The 21,384-nt window shown below is 44.8% G+C and overlaps 1 protein-coding gene across 2 annotated transcripts in view; it reads left to right on the plus strand.

The window, feature by feature from the left end:
- Nucleotides 1–1,578: 1,578 nt before the first annotated feature.
- The window catches only part of LOC147896512 (putative NOT transcription complex subunit VIP2), a 64,488-nt gene continuing 44,682 nt past the window's right edge, over nt 1,579–21,384 (plus strand). For both annotated transcript variants that reach the window (XM_087381794.1, XM_087381795.1), the window contains exon 1: nt 1,579–2,039. In XM_087381794.1, coding sequence (XP_087237920.1) covers nt 1,983–2,039 — 57 coding nt within the window. In that variant the 5' untranslated portion in view covers nt 1,579–1,982. The remainder of the gene's footprint in view (nt 2,040–21,384) is intronic.

Below are 21,384 nucleotides of genomic sequence, written 5' to 3' on the forward strand. Positions count from 1 at the left end.
GTAGACAATCGATGACCTTGCAAACCTAAACACACTCTACCAATATATGCCGTCCACAAAGCATGTGATTGGTCATCTTTAATACAAAAACACTTTTAAAGATGCATAACTAAGATGTGTTCAACATTCTAGACACCCAATCCCACTTTCTTAAGGAAAAAGATATTAGGCACAAAACATGCAATAAAGCCATCCAAGTGCCTTTTGACCCAAAGTATACTGAAGGCTTGCATGCTTAAACTAGGCATGATAGTAGAGGTTTCTCTGGCAATCTAGACATTGCAAATGGCCTTGTAAATAGAGCAGATGGTATTTTCAAGCACTCTACAACAAACAAAAGACCCTTTATGGTTTGGGTGAGTTTCTAAACACTAGAACAGGAAGCGAGCACGTGCTAGTAACTCATGTCTCTATGGTGAGAATACGCAACACTCATGGACACCAATCTTCCAAATTGTGTAGGAGTTCCTAGTAGGAAAAAATAATCTATATATCATATGCCGAAACCAATCCCCCATACAAGCAGCTGCAACATGAACAATACCTTGATCATAATGGGTTTCAATGGACTCCTTGGCATTCGACCCCACCAACATTGAGTCTCCTGGTCTAATTTACATAGCACTCTCATGTGTGTGTGATCCTACAAACCTTTACATTCTATAAGAATATTGCAAATGAAACACATCAAGGTTGAACCTTTGTTCTTTAAGAAATTGGGCACCTTAAGTCTTCATGTACATGGCAACTATAGCAAGCTGACTTTGTCGGTGAGAAAACACCACGCCTGCCTTTGCAGTCGCTAAACATAACATCCTTCTGATCCCACAAAGCAGAAATCATGTCAAGCCCCAGCATCCTTGTTGCAAACCTACTTTGCCTCCAAGAAATGGTGAAAGCAATCTCACATGAAGCAAACATTGATGGCATTTGCCATGTTTGCAGTGTAATGGGCCTAGGCATCACAACATACCACAAACAAAAAATCCAACTACTACTTCAATGAAGGTGTCGAGTGCTTGCTCACCGACTTTCAATCCTTAACAAAAAAACCCATAGCAATAGTTAATGTGTATAAGTCTCCGAAAGCCTCCTTATTCATGCACTTCATAATATCATGAGCACAATAAATGCTAACAATCCAAAGTACACCTTAGGAGACTAACATTGACTACAACAAGAAAACACAAAACATGGCAAAACTACGGGAGTTCATGATGTGGCAAAAAATGGAACAAGTCAATATGCCCACAACAATCCACGGTTCCACTCTTGACTAGACCTGGGCAAAGAATGCCCACCCAAAAAAGCAAAACAAGAACTAACTTCATACACTAGTCAGACGAGTCACTTTGCTACACGAGTGCTGAGGGACGATCGAGTCTCCTTGAGAGGCCCTATGAATGGAATTGGACGAATATAAGCCGGCCTTTCGAAAGATTTTTAAGGCGGATAGAGGTCAAACCCAAGGTTTGACTAATGCATGAAATAGTTGACACGTATGTATGCATAATGTGCCAATGTAGAGATAGATAGATGGGAATTTGTCTTTTGTGTGCAGCTTGTGTTTGAGTCTCTTTCTCTTCTCCTCCCCCCGCCCTCCACCTCGAGACTCGAGAGTTGCATTGTTTTCCCCTTTGTGCCCAATTTCCATGGACACATCTCCTCGCCTCCCCCTCCTAAGCCTTCTCCTTCGCTCCATCCCTCTCGACTACTCACCTTCATATCCTTCATTGCCTTGCGGTCCAGGGACGCACAGAGCTTTGCATTCTCAGATCGAAATGTTCGCCAGAAGTGGCTTTGTCTGCGCTATCTTTGTCTGAACCGAGAGGCTTTAATTGTTCTTTGTTTGTGAGAAATCGGATGTTCGTCCTGCATTGCACGCGGTTTGTTCCGCTCATAGTGAGGTGCACTATCTGATAAAGCATCTGCCAGAATCGCGCGGGCCAAACTACGTGTATTTGGAAGAATAAACCGTGTCTATGAGTACGGCCTCGATAATGTATTACCCATTCCGCCAGGACGCCAATGCCAAGGAGGTATGCCACTCTTTTCTGACGGTGGCCTCTTTTCTCACTTGTTCAAAGTCATCGGACCAACAGCCTTTCAGCTTCTGTTGTATCGATCGTAACTCATGCGGCAACATATATTTTTTCGAAATAACTTTTGGGAACGAACAGAAGTGATTTTAATTAGCGTGCGGTCCTAGCTGTTCTCCAAAATGTATACTGGTAACAACATTTCTAGACAATATGACGAAGAGCAAATTGGGACATGACGCTTTCATCAATGAAACAGACAACATTCTTTGCAGTAAATTGTGAAAATTGACTTGTAGAAGTGGCCAATTCCTTTTGCCTATCAGATTCGGCAGTCTTGACCACTTGCATTGCGTTGCTTAATTCGAGGCAAATGTTTTGCTCTTTTAACAAGTAGGCCTTTTGGTCAGCTTGCACTTACCAGGATGCTACGCAGTTTTCAATATCGAGTGGATTGTGCTCAGCTTTCGCGCACGAAAGTTTTGAGTGGAATGTGTGTGTGTGTTTTCAAGATATTATTTCACCCAAAAAAAGTGTGTGTTCAATATAGAGCGGTAGGGTTTGCTTGAGCTTTGCTATTTGTGGGCTAGCAAGTCTTATAAACTCAGGTTATCAAACCCTACATAAGTTGGTGTGTTAGATTCTTTCCAAAGATACCGAGTTCAGAATAAATCTATGCTGAACAGGCGAATTATTTTGGTAGAATTTACCTCCCCTTCCAGGAGTTGATACTTGATCGCAGTGAACTTATTTGTTGTGTTTAGTCTGCATACAGGGCATCCCCAACTTCTTAGATCATGGATCTAGGGCAAATGCAAAATGCGTTTAATACAGCTGGGAAGCACCAGCTCTAGTCAAAAGCTGAATAGCATGGACACATTCGCCAGCTCTAGTCAAAAGCTGGAATAGAAAAGCTACATCACAGATAGAGCACCTGTGGTTTAAAAGCTAACATTTTTAATATGGCTGGGAAGCACTCACTAAGTCAAAAGCCAGGATGGAAATGGACACATTATCAGACGCAGTAGCTGAATTGTGATATGAATGTGTGAGAGCATAAGTCCATACAATGACCTACACCCACCATTGGGTGCAGATGATATCGGTCGGGAATGGAGTTGATTGTTTTCAACCTTGGGTGAATTTTTCAAGATTCAAACTGCATAGGATGAGTTTGAGCGCATTCCTGGGTTCATCTGGATATTAAACCCTTGATTTATGATTAGGTTCATATTTGATCAGGATTAAGCTTATGAAAATCTCAGGAGTTGTCATTGAAACCATGTTCTATAACCAGTCTACTGCTACATGCCAAAACTGGAAACCTGGAAACTGAAACACTAGTTTGGGGAAATTACGGGTGATGGCACTATATTGTTCCTCCCAGCCAAACTCTGTGTGAAGCTCTACTCATATGTACAATTTCGCTCTTGCATGCTTCCCACAAAGCCCAAATGGTTCCTGCCACATGTCATAGTCCCGAGACCTCACTAAATGCACCATTCTACCCCATGCGTGTCTGTGAAGGCACATGAGCATAAGCTAAGCATGCAAAAGTTCTCATGTCGGAAATTCAAGGAGCCTCATAAGGTGTGATGGTCTGCAATGCCTTTGTAGGACATCTATTCAAGATGTAATTTGCACACATGACCGCATCCAACCACAACTTATTAGGCAAATGTTTGCCTTTCAACATGCATCTGGCCATTTCCATCAGTGATCTATTCTTTCGCTCAGCCACAGGATTCTGTTGAGGAGTATAAGGCACCGTGCATCGATGATTGATGCCGCGGCAAGCCAAAGAAACAGCAAACTCCTTCGACATGTATTCACCCCCTCTGTCTGTATTAAGGTGAGCAATGTGCAGCCCACTCTCATTCTCAGCCAAGGCAATAATACCTAGTCAGTGCCAAATCACCCTCACCAAGGACCTTGACATTAATTCCTTTGACCATATAAATAAAGCACAACAAAATATATTACAAAAGTCGGTCCTCTAAAGGAAACTGTCCACCAACCCTTTTGAGATTATGTTACCTCACCTTGAGCATAACATCTACACTGAAATTCTAAATTTACAGGAAAAGGCTCTTAGTCTTGGAATTTGAAGCAAATGTCAAAAAATTCATAACTACATTTACAAGTCTTAGATTTCTTGGTTTTGTAGATCATGCGATGTTGACAATGTACACATGTGACACAGGCAAGCTGTGCGTGTGCTTGTGATGCACTTGTAAGTGTTACTTCAAAACTGGCCGACCAGGCCTTCTCACAGACAAAGTTTGGCCAACCAGTATATGGGTCTGCTGACCGAAGGCTGCCCTATTGGCTGACCTAGAATGGCCAATCAGTTGGCTGTTTGGGGCCTACAAAACCCCACTTCCAGGTGCCCTACCTGCCCTTATGCAGGCCTTGCTGCAGCCCGGTTGCCCCTGCAATAAGGCGGTATATTGGCTGCTTTCCTGGCCTAAATCAGGGCCCATGTGTGGCCCAAGGGATGGCCAACACCATTGCTGTGCAATGGACAATCTGCCCTCAAGAGTGGGTCATAATTAAACCCGAGAAGGATTTGTATGTGATGTCCATGTGGCAGCCAGTGTACTGCCTGTCTGGCTGCTCCCTTGGAAGAGCGCAAAGGAACTTGTTGAATGCATCCTTCAAATCTGGTCCAAACACCTGTATTTCATACTCCAGCTCTTCCAGGTTCCCCTCTCTGATAACATTGGTACATGTCCTCTCTGGAATCCACTCTGCATCTTCTAGTCTCCATCTGAGCCATGCTGGGTAACTGGTCCATGATGTCATCCTCCTAGTGGTAGCGATTATCTTCTCAATATCTCTGTAAAGATCACTGATGATCACTATGTAGAGAGATCCAAGTGACTGGTTCCCATAAATAATCTTCACAAGGTGTTCAGAAACTCCGAGTTTGAAACAGCTAGGTGTCTTTGGATCACTGCTTCCTGTCTCATAGGTCAATTCCTACACATGCATACAAGCCTTCTTTCCAACTAACCACCATACACATATGATTCTAAGTAGAATTCAGCAGCCTAACGGCTCTTGGTCAAAATAGAAATTATGGGAGAGGGACCTAGGCTCCCCCATGCAAGACCATACCCATAGAGCCATGATTCTTCACATAGCTGAAGAGATATTGAAAGGGGAGGAATAAGCATCACTAAAACTTAAATAGCTTACCTCGTGTGGTTGTGTACTAGATGCTACCTCCTTCTTAGGAGAGGAGAGCTCTTCCTTCTCCATCTGATTCGCTCCCACGTCCTCTTGCTTTGGAGAGGCTTCCTTCTTCTTCCATGCTTGTAGAGGGGGAGAAAGCCGCTTCTTGTAATCCATCTTTGTCAGTGAGGAGAGGGTAGAAAAGGAGTGGCTTGAGCCAAATTTGGCAACTGTCCACCTATCGGGGGCTCCCTTTATAGCCAATGGGATGGCTCCTTGTCATCCCTCACCTCGCTCCTCTCACCTCCACCTCCTTCCTCTGATGGAGTGTGCCTCCTTGCTCCAAGCATGTGCCAAATCTATGTGGCATGGGGTGATGGAGAGTGTGAGGGAGAGATAGAGTAGGGAGTAGAGAGACACACTCACAGTAGTCACACACCAGTGGGTGGGGATAAAAGAATGAGTGGTACCTCCCCAAGTACACACAAGTATATATATATGGATAAGACTAGGGTCACTAAGTACCTAAGTACAATGTGTACTTAGTGTACTTAGTAGTACTAGATTAATACTGTTACAAGGGTGGCCAGTGCCTTTACCCCAACAACCTCCCACTTAAAGGCAGTGTGCCCATAAGAGAGAGTAAAAGAAAAAAAACAGCAATATACATCATTATGTACAGGACCAGTTGGTCTGCTTATCCAATACCCATAAGCCGTCTGCAGTGTGCAAACCGCTCAGCAGCCAATCCTTTTGTCAACAGATCTGCTGGATTGTCATCAGTGTGAACTTTCACAAGCTGAAGTTGCTTGTTCTCAAGCACCTCCCTGATAAAATGATACTTCACATCGATGTGCTTCGTCTTTGCATGAAAAACAGGATTTCGTGCCAACTGTATGGCACTCTGACTGTCACAATGCAACAATGGAGTATCACTAGAGTAGCCCAAATCTGCCACTAGCCGAGATAGCCATATAGCTTCCTTGCACGCCTCAGTGGCTGCAATATATTCAGCTTCTGTAGTAGACAAAGCAACGCATTGCTGCATTCTAGATACCCACGACACTGCACCTCCAGTGAAAGTGAAAACATAGCCGGTAGTAGACTTCCGGGTATCAGGGTGACCGGCATAATCAGAGTCTGTATAACCCTGCACTTTTGCATCTTGACTGCCGAAACATATACACAAGTCCTGTGTACCCTTTAGGTATCTCATGACACCTTTCACTGCATTCCAATGCTTCTTGCCAGGTTTAGCCATGTATCTGCTAACCACTCCCACTGCAAACGCAATGTCGGGCCTGGTTGCAACCATAGCATACATGAGACTGCCACAAGCTGATGCATACGGAATCTTTGACATCTCAGCTCTCTCAGCATCTGTCTGAGGGCTGTCCAAAGCGCTGATTTTCACATAAGGAGGTAATGGAGTACCAATACTCTTCCCTCCCTCCATGTGAAATCTCTGCAAGACCTTGCCAATGTATTCCTTCTGAGACAAGTATAGCAACCGCTTTTTCCTATCCCGAAGTATGCGCATACCCAATATATGGTTGGCATCACCAAGATCCTTCATATCAAAGGTCTGGTGCAATCTCTTTTTCAAGGCATTCATTTCCTTATGAGATTTTCCAGCAATTAACATGTCATCCACATACAAAATGAGGATAAGTAAACTGCCATCTGAAGCTTTCTTGGTATATAAGCAGTGATCAATGTCACTTCTCCTGTAACCCTGGGTTCGCATGAATGTATCAAACTTATGATACCATTCCCTGGGTGCCTGCTTTAGACCATAAAGACTTTTCTTCAGTCTGCATACAAGCTTCTCTTTGCCCTTCACTGTAAAACCCTCTGGCTGCTGCATAAAAATCTCTTCATGTAAATCACCATGAAGAAATGCTGTTTTGACATCCATTTGGACCAAATCCATATCTGCATGTGCAACCAATGCTAATACAGTTCTGAGTGTTGTCATTTTGACAACGGGAGAGAATATCTCCTCAAAGTCAACACCATATTCCTGCTTGAACCCTTTGGCAACCAGTCTGGCTTTATGCCTTGGCTTTTCACCAGGTGTGACTTTAAGTCTATAAACCCATTTGCATGGCAGTACCTTCTTACCAGTAGGCAAGGGTACCAATTCCCAAGTGCCATTCTTGTGAAGACTGTCCATTTCAGACTTCATAGCAAGATCCCATTGAACCTTGTCTGCCCTCTGCCTAGCCTCTTTGTAGCATGAAGGCTCTCCACAATCAGTGAGCATCAAATAATCAATGCCTGGAACAAATCTTTCTGGCTGCCGCGTCTGTCTGGTTGACCTTCTAACCCAAAGACCATCATCTTGAGCTGGCTGTCCAGCCTGTTCATCACCCAGATAAGGTGGCTGTTCCATGTTTCCTGGCTGCACTTGCATGTCAGGAAGATCACCTAACTGTGTCTCATCCATTGGGATGTTTTCTGCCATAACTGGCTGTCCATTAGGATCTGCTGCAGCATCATTTAATGGCTGATTATGCTGCTGTTGTGGCTGATTTACAGCCTGTCTGTGTTGCCCATGATGCCTGTCATCATCAATAGTTACTTTTAAAGGTTCCTGCTGTACAACAGGTTCCTTGAACATGATGGTTTCATCAAACACGACATCATTGCTGCGTATAAGTTTTCTGTTCTTGGGATCCCAAATCCTGTAGCCCATCTCACCTTTGTCACCATAACCTAGGAATATGCATTTAAGAGACTTTGGATCCAGTTTAGTTCTGTCCTCCCTGCGTACATGCACATACGCGACACAACCAAAGACCCGTAGGTGTTTGTAAGATGGAGGCTTGCCCGTCCATGCTTGTTCAGGCACACCACCACATAGTCTCTTGTTTGGTGACCTGTTAATAAGGTGCACAGCTGTCTTTACAGCTTCAGCCCAAAATGTGTGGGGCAATGCAGCATGTGACAACATGGATCTGACTTTTTCTTGAATGGTCCTGAACATTTTTTCAGCTGTACCATTTTGTGGAGGATCATATGGTGCAGACAAAACCCTTTGGATACCCTTTGCCTCACAGAATTCTTGAAATTCTTTGGACAAGTACTCTCCACCATTGTCAGATCGTAAGGCTTTCAGTTTTTTGCCTGTCTCATTTTCAACTAGTGCAACAAACTTAGTGAAAGCCTTGAACGTATCACTCTTCTTTCTGAGAGTGTAAACCCACACTTTGCGGGTGGCGTCATCTATGAATGACAGTATGTACTTTGAACCTCCTAAAGAGAGTGTAGGCATCTCACACACATCTGTATGTACTAGCTCCAAGAGCTGTAATTTCTGATTTGACCTTCTCTTATGAGGTATTTGTACTTGACGACCGTAGAGACAAAATTCACATTTCTGCAAATCTGAATATTTTAGACTCGGCAAGTAACCAAAATGAGCCAATTGCTCCATTCCCTTAATACTCATATGACCAAGCCGGCTATGCCACAATGAAATCTTTGGCAGCTCGGTGGCATTTACATCAGAATGCGGACAATGTCCAGCATGAAGTGAGTACAAAGTATCAACCTTAGGACCCCTGGCAATAGCCATTGCCCCTTTGCTGATTTTCCATTTCTGATTACCAAAGGTGGTAAGATAACCATCATCATCCAACAACCCTGTGGAAATCAAGTTCTTCTTCACTTCAGGAACATGCCTGACCCCTTTAAGCATTAACTGCTGGCCATTTTCAAGAACAAGCCTGACATCACCTATACCAATGATAGAACATGCATGGTTATCACCAAGAAAGACAACTCCCTTCTGCCCTCCTGCATATCTGACAAACAGATCTCTGTAGGATGTCACATGAAAGGAAGCACCTGAATCTATAATCCAGGAAAACATATCTGATCCATCACCAGCATGAAGTGTATGAGCCTCCAGTGAAGAGGTGAAACATATCTCATGTCCACTGTCACTGTCACTGTCACTAACATAAGTAATATTCAGCTCTTCTTTTTCTTTGCCCTTAGACTTGCCTTGAGCCTTGCCTTCTTTGGCTCTCTGGTCATTCTTCTTTTGAAAACACTTTTTCTCAATATGTCCCTTCTTGCCACAATAGTTGCATACAAGATCACTCTTAGAGCGGGACTTGCTCCTTTCTCTTTCTTTGTCTTTACCACGTGTTTTGGACCTGCTGCGTGCATTCAAAGCATTTGACTTCCCAATAGCATTGTTCTTTCTGTTCATCTCTTCCTGTAGAAGAGCACTCTCCACATCTGCAAATACCAGAATGGTTTTTGAGTTGCTGGTAGAAGTCCTGAATGTGTCCCATGACTCAGGTAGAGAACATAGGATGAGTGTAGCTTTCAGCTCATCATCGAGCTTCAACCCCTGGTTGATCACCTGGCTGAATATGCTGTTAAACTCAATAATATGAGTGGACATAGCTGTCCCTTCCTTCATTTGAAGACCAACAAGCTTTTTTAGCCAGTAAGCTTTTCCCGTGGCACTTTTCTTGGCATAAGTATCCTCAAGACGTTGCCACATCTCCCACGCAGTAGGTTCATCCCTGATGCCTACAACCAGTGAATCAATAACTGTAAGCATAATGGTCGACCTGGCCAAGCCGTCCATCTTCTCCCACTGCTCATCAGTAATGTTGGAAGGCTTAACACCCTTCTCCTTTATAGGTTTGTACTGGTCCTTCTGCATCAACACATTGTAGCACTGTGTCCTCCATATGTCGTAGTTTTTAGCTCCTTCGAGCTTCTTTATCTGGAACAAGGACGACACGTCGCTGCTGGAACTCATGGTAAATAAAATAGAGTTTGACTCCCTGTAGTCGTGCAATTAAGCACTAGTTACTCCAAGAAAATTCCCCCGCAGCGGAAGTACGATCAGAAAATGAACTTGGTACTGTTTCAGTGGCATAAAACCAACTGAAAGTCTTTCTCCCACTTGCTGCAGAAACAGTACAGCAATCTGTTCCTGTCTGTTTTGCTGGCGAAAGTGTGGTACAGCTCTTTCAAAGTGCTCCAGAAAAATCCCAGAACTATTTTGAAAAAATAGCAGTACTTTTTGACCTTTTTGACAGTAAAATCTGGTCAAACTTGCTGGTTGACAGTCCCGGACTGTCAAAAAACAGTGAATCTCAGATTGTGGATGAAGATCTCTGATTTTAGACCTCCATATGCTCCAGAAACTTCTCCCCCAACTGAATTCACAGTTTGGAAGTGAGATTGCTCAAAAGCCCTTTGAAAGCATGAAGAAAATCAGAGATTTGACCCCAATTAAAAGATTGATCTTTGACCAAAAAAAAAAAAACTGTAAGTCAAATTTGCACTTTTAAAGCATAGTAGTGCTGTACGAGATAGCCTGATGCATGTAGAGTGCTCCCACTTGACAGATTTCTGGTCAGGCTACAAAAGCCCCAAATTTGACTAAAGTCAAACTTGGTCAAAATCGACCAAATCTGTACCAAATGTGGATGTACTTGCAGCAACAAACTAAAGCATTTGTCCCAAGCATAATAGCATCAAAAGCCCCTTGAATTGGCTGCACAGTCCGTGCATTAACACAGTAAATGGCATCAACTGCTACTGCTCACAAGGCATGTGCGGGTACACACTGACAAAAGCATAAACCTCTGCCCAAGTGTCAAGCATACACACTTCTAGCACAGAAACTTTGGCAAGCTGCTCTGCAAATCCACAGGAACCTTCACAGCATAATCACCCTCTTCGGGCTGTCCAAGCATCAATTCCCAGACACAAAAGGCCTGCACACAACCCGGAGCTGTTACTGGAAGCCCAACTCAGTCACACAGCTCTCACAGGCTGTCAATAATGCCAAATCCCTGAAGTTCTGGCCTGCGCAAATGCAGCCCTTGGCTGCGATGTGCAGCCAAGCCCTAATTGTGGCTCGCAGCTTTGGCTTGCAAGCAAGCGCAAAGGCGCTACTGCAAGCCTTTGGCTGCGTCGTGCAGCCACACGTGGGCTGAGCCGCCTCGTTCCTGCCTTTCAGCAGCTCCAGCTACGTTGCCGCCGCCGCTCCACGCTCGCGCCTCGCCGTTCAGCAGCCCTTGGCTGCGCGCCGCCGCTCCACGCTAGCGCTGCTGCTTTCAGCAGCTCTTGGCTGCGCGACGCCGCTCCACGCTCGCGCCTCGCCGTTCAGCAGCCCTTGGCTGCGCGCCGCCGCTCCACGCTCGTGCTCCGCCGTTCAGCAGCCCTTGGCTGCGTGCCGCCGCTCTGGCTATCGCTGCCCGAACTGCCGCCTTGCAGCTGTTGGCTGTGTTGATGCGATCCGTCCGTACGGCTGTACGGACGATGTACGGCCGTACGGACTTGTCCGTACGGTAGGGGTAGGCTAGGTAGAGAGAGGGAGTGGAAGCAGAGGGAGAGAGCCCGTTGGCTCTGATACCAGTTGATGGAGAGTGTGAGGGAGAGATAGAGTAGGGAGTAGAGAGACACACTCACAGTAGTCACACACCAGTGGGTGGGGATAAAAGAATGAGTGGTACCTCCCCAAGTACACACAAGTATATATATATGGATAAGACTAGGGTCACTAAGTACCTAAGTACAATGTGTACTTAGTGTACTTAGTAGTACTAGATTAATACTGTTACAAGGGTGGCCAGTGCCTTTACCCCAACATGGGGGACATGGCCCTAGGCCACAAGCACGTTGCCATGTGGTAGAATCCTATTGGTTCCCACTGTCACATAGATATCTAGTCACATTAATGGGTAATGAATTTAGATTATGGTTTTCTGAATTGGAGGACCTTAGTAGGGGTGAGGTGCCAAATCTATGTGGCATGGGTGACATGGCCCTAGGCCACAACCACGTTGCCATGTGGTAGAATCCTATTGCTCCCCACTTTCACAAAGATATCTAGTCACATTAATGGGTAATGCTCTTCACATCCGGAGTGCCGACAGAAACTCAGTACGAAGACTTTGTGTAAATGGACGCTGAAGTATTTGTGGGTGTGTGGATTTGTATGTGTGAGAGCATATTTTTATACTATGGTCTACACCCACTGTTGGATGCTGATGACGCCAGTGGGGATGTCATAGTAGCTAGTCCCTGCTATGTGTGATGGAGTTTATGGTTTTCAATCTTGAATGTTTCTGGATTCATCTAGGTGTAAATGAATTTAGAATATGGTTTTTTGAATTGGGGGACCTTAGTAGGGGTCAGCTCATTCTGTACGCCTAGATGATGAGACTCTTGGATCTACTGGGATCATCTAGCTTTAGGGGCTTATTCTCTTGGAGTTCCCACCCGAGGGGATTAGTCTGTTCGTGTAGTTACGTCGTAGGATCCTTTACTCATCCAGCAGCTCATGTCCAATTAGTTACTTTGGGTCTTCCACCCCGGGAGCTCATTTTGTTGGTTCGGCTTTAGCAGGGGAGCAGATGGTTTTCACAGCTACGAGTGATGGGTCTTCCATCCTTGGAGATATCTCGAACCCATTAACTGTTTGCCATAGATGAGCCTCTTGGGTCCACCGCCCAAGGGAGATGTCTATTCCCCCAGTTAGTTCTCTGGGGCTTCCACCCAAGGGGACACCCCAGATATAGCAGATAGGTGTGATGGGTCTTTCACCCATTAGGCCTCTTTATCCACTCCAGTCAATTCCTTAAGGGGCTTTCACCCCTGAAGCTCAGTTGGCCACATCAGTTTTAGTTGGCATGACTTACATTTCACCTTCTCATCAGGCGTGTTCGGGACTAGGGGGCTCAGTTTTGAGTCCCAGTGGCCGTGATGCTCAGCAGGAGAGGGCGTCTCAAGAGTTTGCCAGACCACTGTCAGGCCTAGCAGGAGGGAGTGCTCTCATAAATGGGCTTGCCGGTGTAGCTATCAGCTGTACGGAGAGTTGATGATTCTTGTTACGCTCAAGTTGAGGTAACATGACCTCGGAAGGGTCAGTCGACATTTTCCTTTAAAGGATCAATGTTTGTATTATATTTCTTGGGCTTTACGTAAATGATCAGAAAGGAATTAAAGTCAAGGTCCCTGGTGAGGGTGATATGGCACTAGACTAGGTGGATCTAAGGCTAAAGGGTCTAAATGCATTAAATGTGCCAAGGGGCAAATGATTCAATGTTATCCTAAGAGAGGGGTAAATGATGCATTTAGGAGGTACCTTAGAATGAAGACATGTGGCATACTAGATCCATCTAGGGAATTGGGGCTCGTTGGGATTTGGCAAGCAGGAGCTTTCACGTAGCGTAATCTTCTTGAGAGCTTGCTACCACCGAGGTTGGCTGGGAGGATAATTCGTGTGCCTATGCCCGTGATTTGAAAAAAAAAGCTAGGTGTTAACGCTTCTAGGATGTATCATTTGGTATCAAAACTGCAGGCGATTGGGAAAAGCAAGATCGTGTACAGCCGTAGGTTCATATTTGGTACCTTCAGGGCTTTTTGGCATCGCGTGAAGAACTAGTTGTTGCACGCAGACTGATTGGCTAGCGTTGTAACGAGCTGCGCGTGTAAGGGAATTGTTAGGAGTCTGTAATTCAAAGAAGCAATACGTGTGTGGGCTCGGCTTTGCTAGCAAAGTCATGGAAATGAAGAAATCGTCCAATGGTAGTTTTTGGTGAGAAGCGAGCTCGTGGCTTTCTGACTAATTGGGACGGAAGAGACCTGTTGGCGTCACAAACGATCTCGTTCTTCGTTGTTCGTCAAGAGATACATGGTCCAACACAATATATGTAGGACGAGCGAAACTAAGCGGAAAACGAAAAGACAAGCGGAGTTGCCTCCAAACTGATTGCGACGTTGAAACATGCGCCCTCGAAGATATTGACATGGTCTCGTATTGGGGAGTCCGTTTAGGCCTGGGAGCCCATTGTGCTTTTCTTTGTTTCGCAATTCTGCTGGTTTCAAAGATCGGCTCTCAGATTCGCCTTTCATAGTGGAATTGGGTGAAGGAGATCCTGGGAGTGAGGCGACCATCTGAACGTTTGCATTGACAGAGGCTACGTCATTTAAGGTCTTTGGACCTTGAGAGAGAAAAAAAAAAGCCACATCATACCATCCCTTATGGTGTATCTTGCATAATTTTGGCCTTTTCTGGATGCTAGGTCATCCTTTTCCCCGGGTTTGAGTACATGAGCCTTAGGCCAAAGGCTCTGGACGAACTCGTCCACCTTTTGAGTTTCTCTAATCTCGGTCATTAGAGCTCTCTCTAATACCGTGAAACTCATATTATGCATAATGCGTGACAACGCATGAGCAACTTTATTATCCTTCCCTCTTTGGTACCGAATCGTAAAGTTAAACTCCTGCATGAGTTCTGAGTTACTAGCTTAGCAACAGACACACAACAAAACATGTATTGACCTTTGAGAAGATTCCGCTAGCTGAATTTGCATCTGTTCTGCTCTGGGACTTCCCTGCATTCTGAGATCACCATCTCAGCCATCCGATGATCCTTGTTTCATGGACAAACTTTCCACTGATGAGGCTGAAGGCATCCAAAACACAAGCCTTCTCTCCTCGCTTTTTCTCTTTGCTGTGGGTTCAAAGAAGACTTCGACCAAGCCCAGGCTGCCATTGGCGTTACTTTTCTTTTCATTCCAATGGTGGTACTTGATTTAGGAGTCTCAATTAGTTTCGCCTGCTTGGCTTGACCACTAGGCTGTGAGGCACTCCCTTTGCTAATCCACTTCTTCATAAACTCAGTTTTCTTTGGGTACTCATACTGAGTCCCAACCTGCACAAACCCACTTGGTCTGTTCCCTTTTGCATTCTCATAGTTCAGGGCTATGGCAATTGCTTCATCTAGCGTGTTCGCATACTTAGCCCGAACTTCCATCTTGATCCGATCATTCAATCCAAAGATAAAATCTTTTACTTGGATTGACTGAGGTAGAGGTTCATAAGCCTTCATTACACTTTCTCTGAACTTATCAGTATATTCCACCACTGATAAATTTCTCTGACGAAGGTTTCGATACTGATCCCAAGCTCGGGATGCTTCGTCAGGAGGTAAGAAGTGTTTTCTAAATTCCTTTTTAAACCCCTCCCAAGTAGTGGATGCCACTCCATCTTTCTGCTGTTTTATCCACCACCTATTTGCTACCTCATTAAACATATGAGTGGCCTCGCGGATTTTCTTCCGATTTCAGATATCGGAACTACGGTCAGACATCCGACCAGAATACTTTTCTGGCCTATAATTGGCAATATTAGGCACCTTAGCCCTCCTAGGCTTGACCGTATGAACACTGGACTTCGGTGCCATTGGAGATTTACCTTTCTCTTCACGAGATGGTCTAGCAGACATACTATGAACCATTTTCCTGAGCTCAGATTGCCCTACATTTGCTTGTAACTGTTGCGCTAAAATCTGTTGCAAGGCATCCTCCAATAATGCAATTCTACCAGACAGTGTATGGCCTGCTGGACGCGATACCTGTGGGGTCGGCCGGACTCTCGACTCTATGGGATCCACCCTAGAAGCTTCTTCTTCTACTTCCATTTAGGTTAATGGGTGTGTGTGTGTTTAAAAATAAAAAATAAAAAATTTTTAAAACACACCTAATTTGTATTCACAATCGAAAGCCCAACTCCCAAATTTACAGCTAACTAGGCATATATCAAACTGCAACCCAAACCACTTTTCCCTATGCTAGGGAAACTCTTGCAATCTCAAAATCCTCAAATACCGAGGCAAATAAACTAGCATATACCACAACAAAACTTAAAAGGCATAGAAAGCTCCCTGGTCATTCATGCTGCATGGATAGATTAATTTGTCCCTTTAAGAAGAAGAAAGATGATACTTTTCGCCTCTGTATAGATTACAGAGCTTTAAATAATATCACTATTAAGCACAGGTATCCGATGGCTCGGGCCGATGATTTGCTAGATGCATTATATGGAGCCGTAATTTTCAATAAGATAGATCTTAAATGTGGCTACCATCAGATCTGTGTTAGAGCCGAGGATGTTCATAAAACTGCTTTTAGAAGCAGGTTTGGACATTATGAGTTTTTGGTAATGCCCTTTGGACTTACCAATGCTCTAGCTACATTCGTCATGCTTATGAACGATTTACTACGTCCGTATATCGGAAAGTTTATAGTATACTTTATTGACGATATTCTTATATTCAGCAAAAGTGTTGTTGAGCATTACGAACACTTAAGAATAGTGTTCAGTACTTTGAGGAAAGTCAGTCTTTATGTAAATAAAAAGAAAACTATACTGTGTATGGTAAGACTTGAATATTTAGGATTCATAATTACTCCTGAGGGGGTAGAAATAGATCCAAAGAAAGTGGCTGCGATACTGACTTGGCCAATCCCTTAGAGTTTGACCGCTTTGTGATCATTCTTGGGATTTGTCCAATTTTATCGAAGGATATTCCGAAATAGTATCGTCGTTGACTGATCTGACCTCAGATAAAGTACCTTTTATATGGGGACAGAATTAACAGGAGAGTTTTAACACCATAAAACATGCTGTGGTCTCAAGACCGGTGTTAAAAATAGTTGATCCCCAGAAACCTTTTTTCCTTGAAACCGATGCAAGTGGCATTGCGGTAGGAGCAGTTCTCCTCCAAGAGGGAAGGCCAGCTGCCTTTGAAAGCAAGAAGCTTTCTGCCTCTCAACGAAATTGGCTAACTCATGAATTAGAGTGTATGCTGTTGTCCATGCTCTAAAAACATGGAGACATTATTTGTATGGATCAGAGTTTTATGTTGATGTTGATTATGATACTCTGAAACATTTTTGTAAACATCTTGACTTGAGAGGCCACCTAGCTAGGTGGGCCGAACTCATGCAAGAGTTTAACTTGACGATTCGGTACCGAAGAGGGAAGGATAATAAAGTTGTTGATGTGTTATGCATTATGCATAATATGAGTTTCACGGTATTGGAGAGTGCTCTAATGACCGAGATTAGAGAAACTCAAAAGGTGGACGAGCTCGTCCAGAGCTTTGGCCTAAGGCTCATGTACTCAAACCTGGGGAAAAGGATGACTTGGCATTCAGAAAAGGCCAAAATTATGCAAGATATGCCATAAGGGATGGTATGTTGAAAAGAAATGGTAGGGTAGTAGTACCTAATCAGAATGATCTCAGGCAGAGAGTCATTCAACAATGCCATGATAGCCCATGTGCGGGACATCCAGGAGTCGAGAAGACATGTGATCTCGTGAGACAAGATTGCTTTTGGCTAAAGATGAAAAAGCATATTCATGAATATGTGACACGCTATTTTTCGTGTCAGGTAATTAACGCAGAGCGGGTGAAGCCACCCGGACTTTTACAACCCTTGGAAATACCACTAGGTAGGTGGGAGAGCATTTCCATGGACTTTATTGTAGGTGTGCCTACGACACAAGGTGGATATGATTCTATCTTTGTGGTGGTTGATCGTCTTACCAAGATGGCTCACTTCATTCCAACTAGAGAGTCTGTTAGTGCCCCGCAAGTGGCGGATTTGTTTATTAGACATATATTTCGTTTGCATGGATTACCCAAATTCATAGTGTCAGAGAGGGATGTCAAATTTACCGGTCATTTTTGGACTGCGGTGTTTGAGACACTAAGGATTGAGTTGGGAATGAGTAGTGGGGATCATCTAGAAACGGATGGTCAGACGGAAAGAATCAACCAAATTTTATATGCTTAGAGCATATGTGTCATTGAGGCAACATACATGGGACAAGTGGTTGCCATTGTTAGAATTTGCCTACAATGATAGAAAACATTCCTCTACAGGGTTCAATCCGTTTGACCTGAACTATGGTTATAGACTAGCGAATCCAACTATAGTTGGAGTACCTCAGAAAGTGCCTAGTGCCGTGAACTTTGTGGTTTAGATGCGGGAGATGCTAGCACTTGCGAGAGCTAACATCCGCCAAGCTATGGATAGAGCTAAGGTGTATGCGGATGAAAACAGATCCGTTAGAGAATTCAAGGAAGGAGAAAAAGTTTTTCTCAGAGTTCCTTCACACTCTAAGTCTTTGATTGTAGGAGAGTGTGCTAAGTTATCACCTCGATATTGTGGGCCATGGTTAATTCTAAAAAGAATAGGCAAGGTAGCCTATAAATTAGAATTGCCACAGGGTTGTAAGGTGCACCCAGTGTTTCATGTTTCTCGTTTAAAGAAATTTTTGCATACAGGTGACTCACTAATCGAGGGTGTTGTTTTGTTTCAGGAGATAGAGGATAATGCAAGACGCAAACCAACAGGAATCCTGGACCGAGGAACAATGCAAGTACGCAATCGGAAGATACCCATGGTGTTGGTTGCATGGCATGGTTTACCTCTATCAGAAGCTACCTGGGAATCCGTATACCAGTTACGGAGAGTGTTCCCAGACTTTATCATCGAGGACGCTGATGCCTGAAGAGGGAAGGAATGTTACGCTCAAGTTGAGGTAACATGACCTCGGAAGGGTCAGTCGACATTTTCCTTTAAAGGATCAATGTTTGTATTATATTTGTTGGGCTTTACGTAAATGATCAGAAAGGAATTAAAGTCAAGGTCCTTGTTGAGGGTGATATGGCACTAGACTAGGTGGATCTAAGGCTAAAGGGTCTAAATGAATTAAATGTGCCAAGGGGCAAATGATTCAATGTTATCCCAAGAGAGGGGTAAATGATGCATTTAGGAGGTCCTTAGAATGAAGACATGTGGCATACTAGATCCATCTAGGGATTGGGGCTCGTTGGGATTTGGCAAGCAGGAGCTTTCACGTAGCGTAATCTTCTTGAGAGCTTGCTACCACCGAGGTTGGCTGGGAGGATAGTTCGTGTGCCTATGCCCGTGATTTGAAAAAAAAAGCTAGGCGTTAACGCTTCTAGGATGTATCAATTCCTCTGCAGTCTGTGAGGATAGTCCTCTGCAGCTTCCCATCCTTAGTTCTTTAGGGAGGCAGCAGTTGTTGCAGTACCAGTCAACAGAGAGGTTGACAAGGCCTTCCTGTTATTGTGTCCTTCACTTTGGGAGGTTAGTCATACAGTGTCCTCTCCATCAGATCACAAGCCACCAACTGTAGCAGTGATCAGTGTCTACACCGGCAGTTCCCTTGGTGATGACAGCAGTTTGATCGATTCATCAGAGGTGCATCAGCAGTACTTCCTCATTACCTCAGGGGGACATGCTAAGTCCCAATATCCCATCAGGAAGAAGCTATGCCAGTCATTAGTGGGGTGCCCAGCAGCTCCTCTGTTCCTTCGGAGAGCATCCAGTACAGTCTCCTCCTTGGAGGGCTCTGCAATGCCAGTCGCTACTCAGCTCCTTGGAGAGACATCCACAGTTCCATCTCTCTCGGAGTTTCTCAGAGAGACAACTACAGTTTCTGCATATCCCGGCATCATGTGGGCTCTTCGGGAGGCATTTTCATCCACAGTTCTGGATTCCAGGAGGGTGGCAGAGTTTTTACCCTCAGCAGCTATCACGCCAGCAGAGGAGGCAGGTGCATTCCAGCTTTCCCTCACCGCAGTCATGCAAAGAGCAGTACCATAGTGCCCAGGAGTTTCCACGTTTTCAGTTTTGGTTGCCTACCCTCAGTGGCTTTGTCATCACCCCAGCAGTTTCTGGAGTAGCACCAGCACGTCTGTGTCGGTGGATCTTCCGCAGTGTGGAGGGTGCATGTTAGCAATCGGTAGCCAGTTTCATGCCATTAGCCTTCCAAAATGTAGTGCCTCCGCATCAACAGCCCAGTCAGTCCTCAACAGTTCACGAGGACAGCATGCAATTCATATTCCTAGGAGCCTATCAGAGTGCCATACCACCCAAGGATCAGAAATTCGCAGTAATAGCATGGTGGGATGACTGGCCTCGGCCCTCAACAGTTCGGGTTCCAGTCTTCATGACAGCACTGGTTCTCAGGAGTTTTTATTGAGCTGCCGTGTCATCATAGCAGAGCATTTGTTCCTCAGCCTCTTGGAGTGGTACTAGATTAGTCCCAATGTTAGACTATTATTTCCCGTTCTTTGGGAGGACAGTCAAGTTTTGAGCAGCAGTTGGTGGTCATTACAATCTCATTCGCTTGGTAGATTGACTCAGTCCCTCAACAGCTATCATCATCTAGAATTTAAGCAGGAGGGAATGTCGCATGCACCCCTACACTAGGCAGCATTGTGACACATGTGACACAGTCTGACCCATTTGTCGTATGTCGTGACCCTGTTGTGAGCCCTAGTCTAGGAATGAGTTAGGCACGAGGTACGGGGGTCCATTTGTAGTTCCCAAAGTCTCAAGCCACAGCGGAGCAGTTCAGGTCGCCAGGCAAAGCGTTGTGAGGTATCCACCTAGCAACAAGTTCAGCAACAAGTTCAGAAGAGGGGAATGCCACATGCACAAGGGTCAAAGCCCTTGTAGCAGTGACACCTGGCTAGACCCCTAGCAGCCCTGTTTGGGACCCAGGTAGGAGGGCCAGCACCAACCCTTGAAGGCTGGTTTGGTTGGGTTGGTTGACCCGATCAGCATGGTCGGCTGGCCCGACCACAGGGTCGTCCAGGTTAGTCAAACCGACCAGCCTGGTCAGCCAAGTCGCCCAGGGGCCAGTCCTATATAAGGCAGTCCAGCCCCCATTTGGGTCATTCAATCAGCTAGCTCTCAGCAATATAGCTCCCTCTCTCACAGTTGCAGTTAGGGGAGTTTTCATGCGCAGTTTTGTATGCCGATTTGGCAACCATGTAAAGTGAGTCAGGGCATTTATGCCATCAGTATAAATAAAGCAGTGTACTATAGTTAGGTAGATCTCTTGTATCTCTCATGCTTGCGTTCTTCTTGTATATTCATCTATTTTCCGCACAGCTAGTCCCCGCATGCTACACTCCTACCTAGCTGTACAGACGCCATTGTAGGGGCACTGTTAAAGCGGTAGGACTAATCATGAAGGGATGAAAGGCTGTGCAAACAAGAAAACAAAAATTGCAGTAACGATGATGTGGAGGCCCGTTGCTCAAGTCATGGCACAACTTGTTGCTGCTACAAGTGGGTAATCAGCTGCAGCATACATCTAGTACATCTATTAGAGTAAGCTCTAGTGAACTACAGGAGGGGGCAATCTTCACCATCCTTAACTTGGTAGCTATTAGGTGTACAGACATGCCTTATTATTTTAACTAGCTAACTACCATGAAGTCTTCAGCTCTAGTGGCGAGAGCTTTTATAGATGTCCAGAGCCTTGTTGGAAATATAGAGGCCACCTCCCC

The sequence above is a fragment of the Dipteris shenzhenensis genome, chromosome 11 (assembly GCF_047967505.1).
Source record: "Dipteris shenzhenensis isolate YYH24624 ecotype China chromosome 11, Dip_SZ_1.0, whole genome shotgun sequence".
Taxonomy (NCBI): domain Eukaryota; kingdom Viridiplantae; phylum Streptophyta; class Polypodiopsida; order Gleicheniales; family Dipteridaceae; genus Dipteris; species Dipteris shenzhenensis.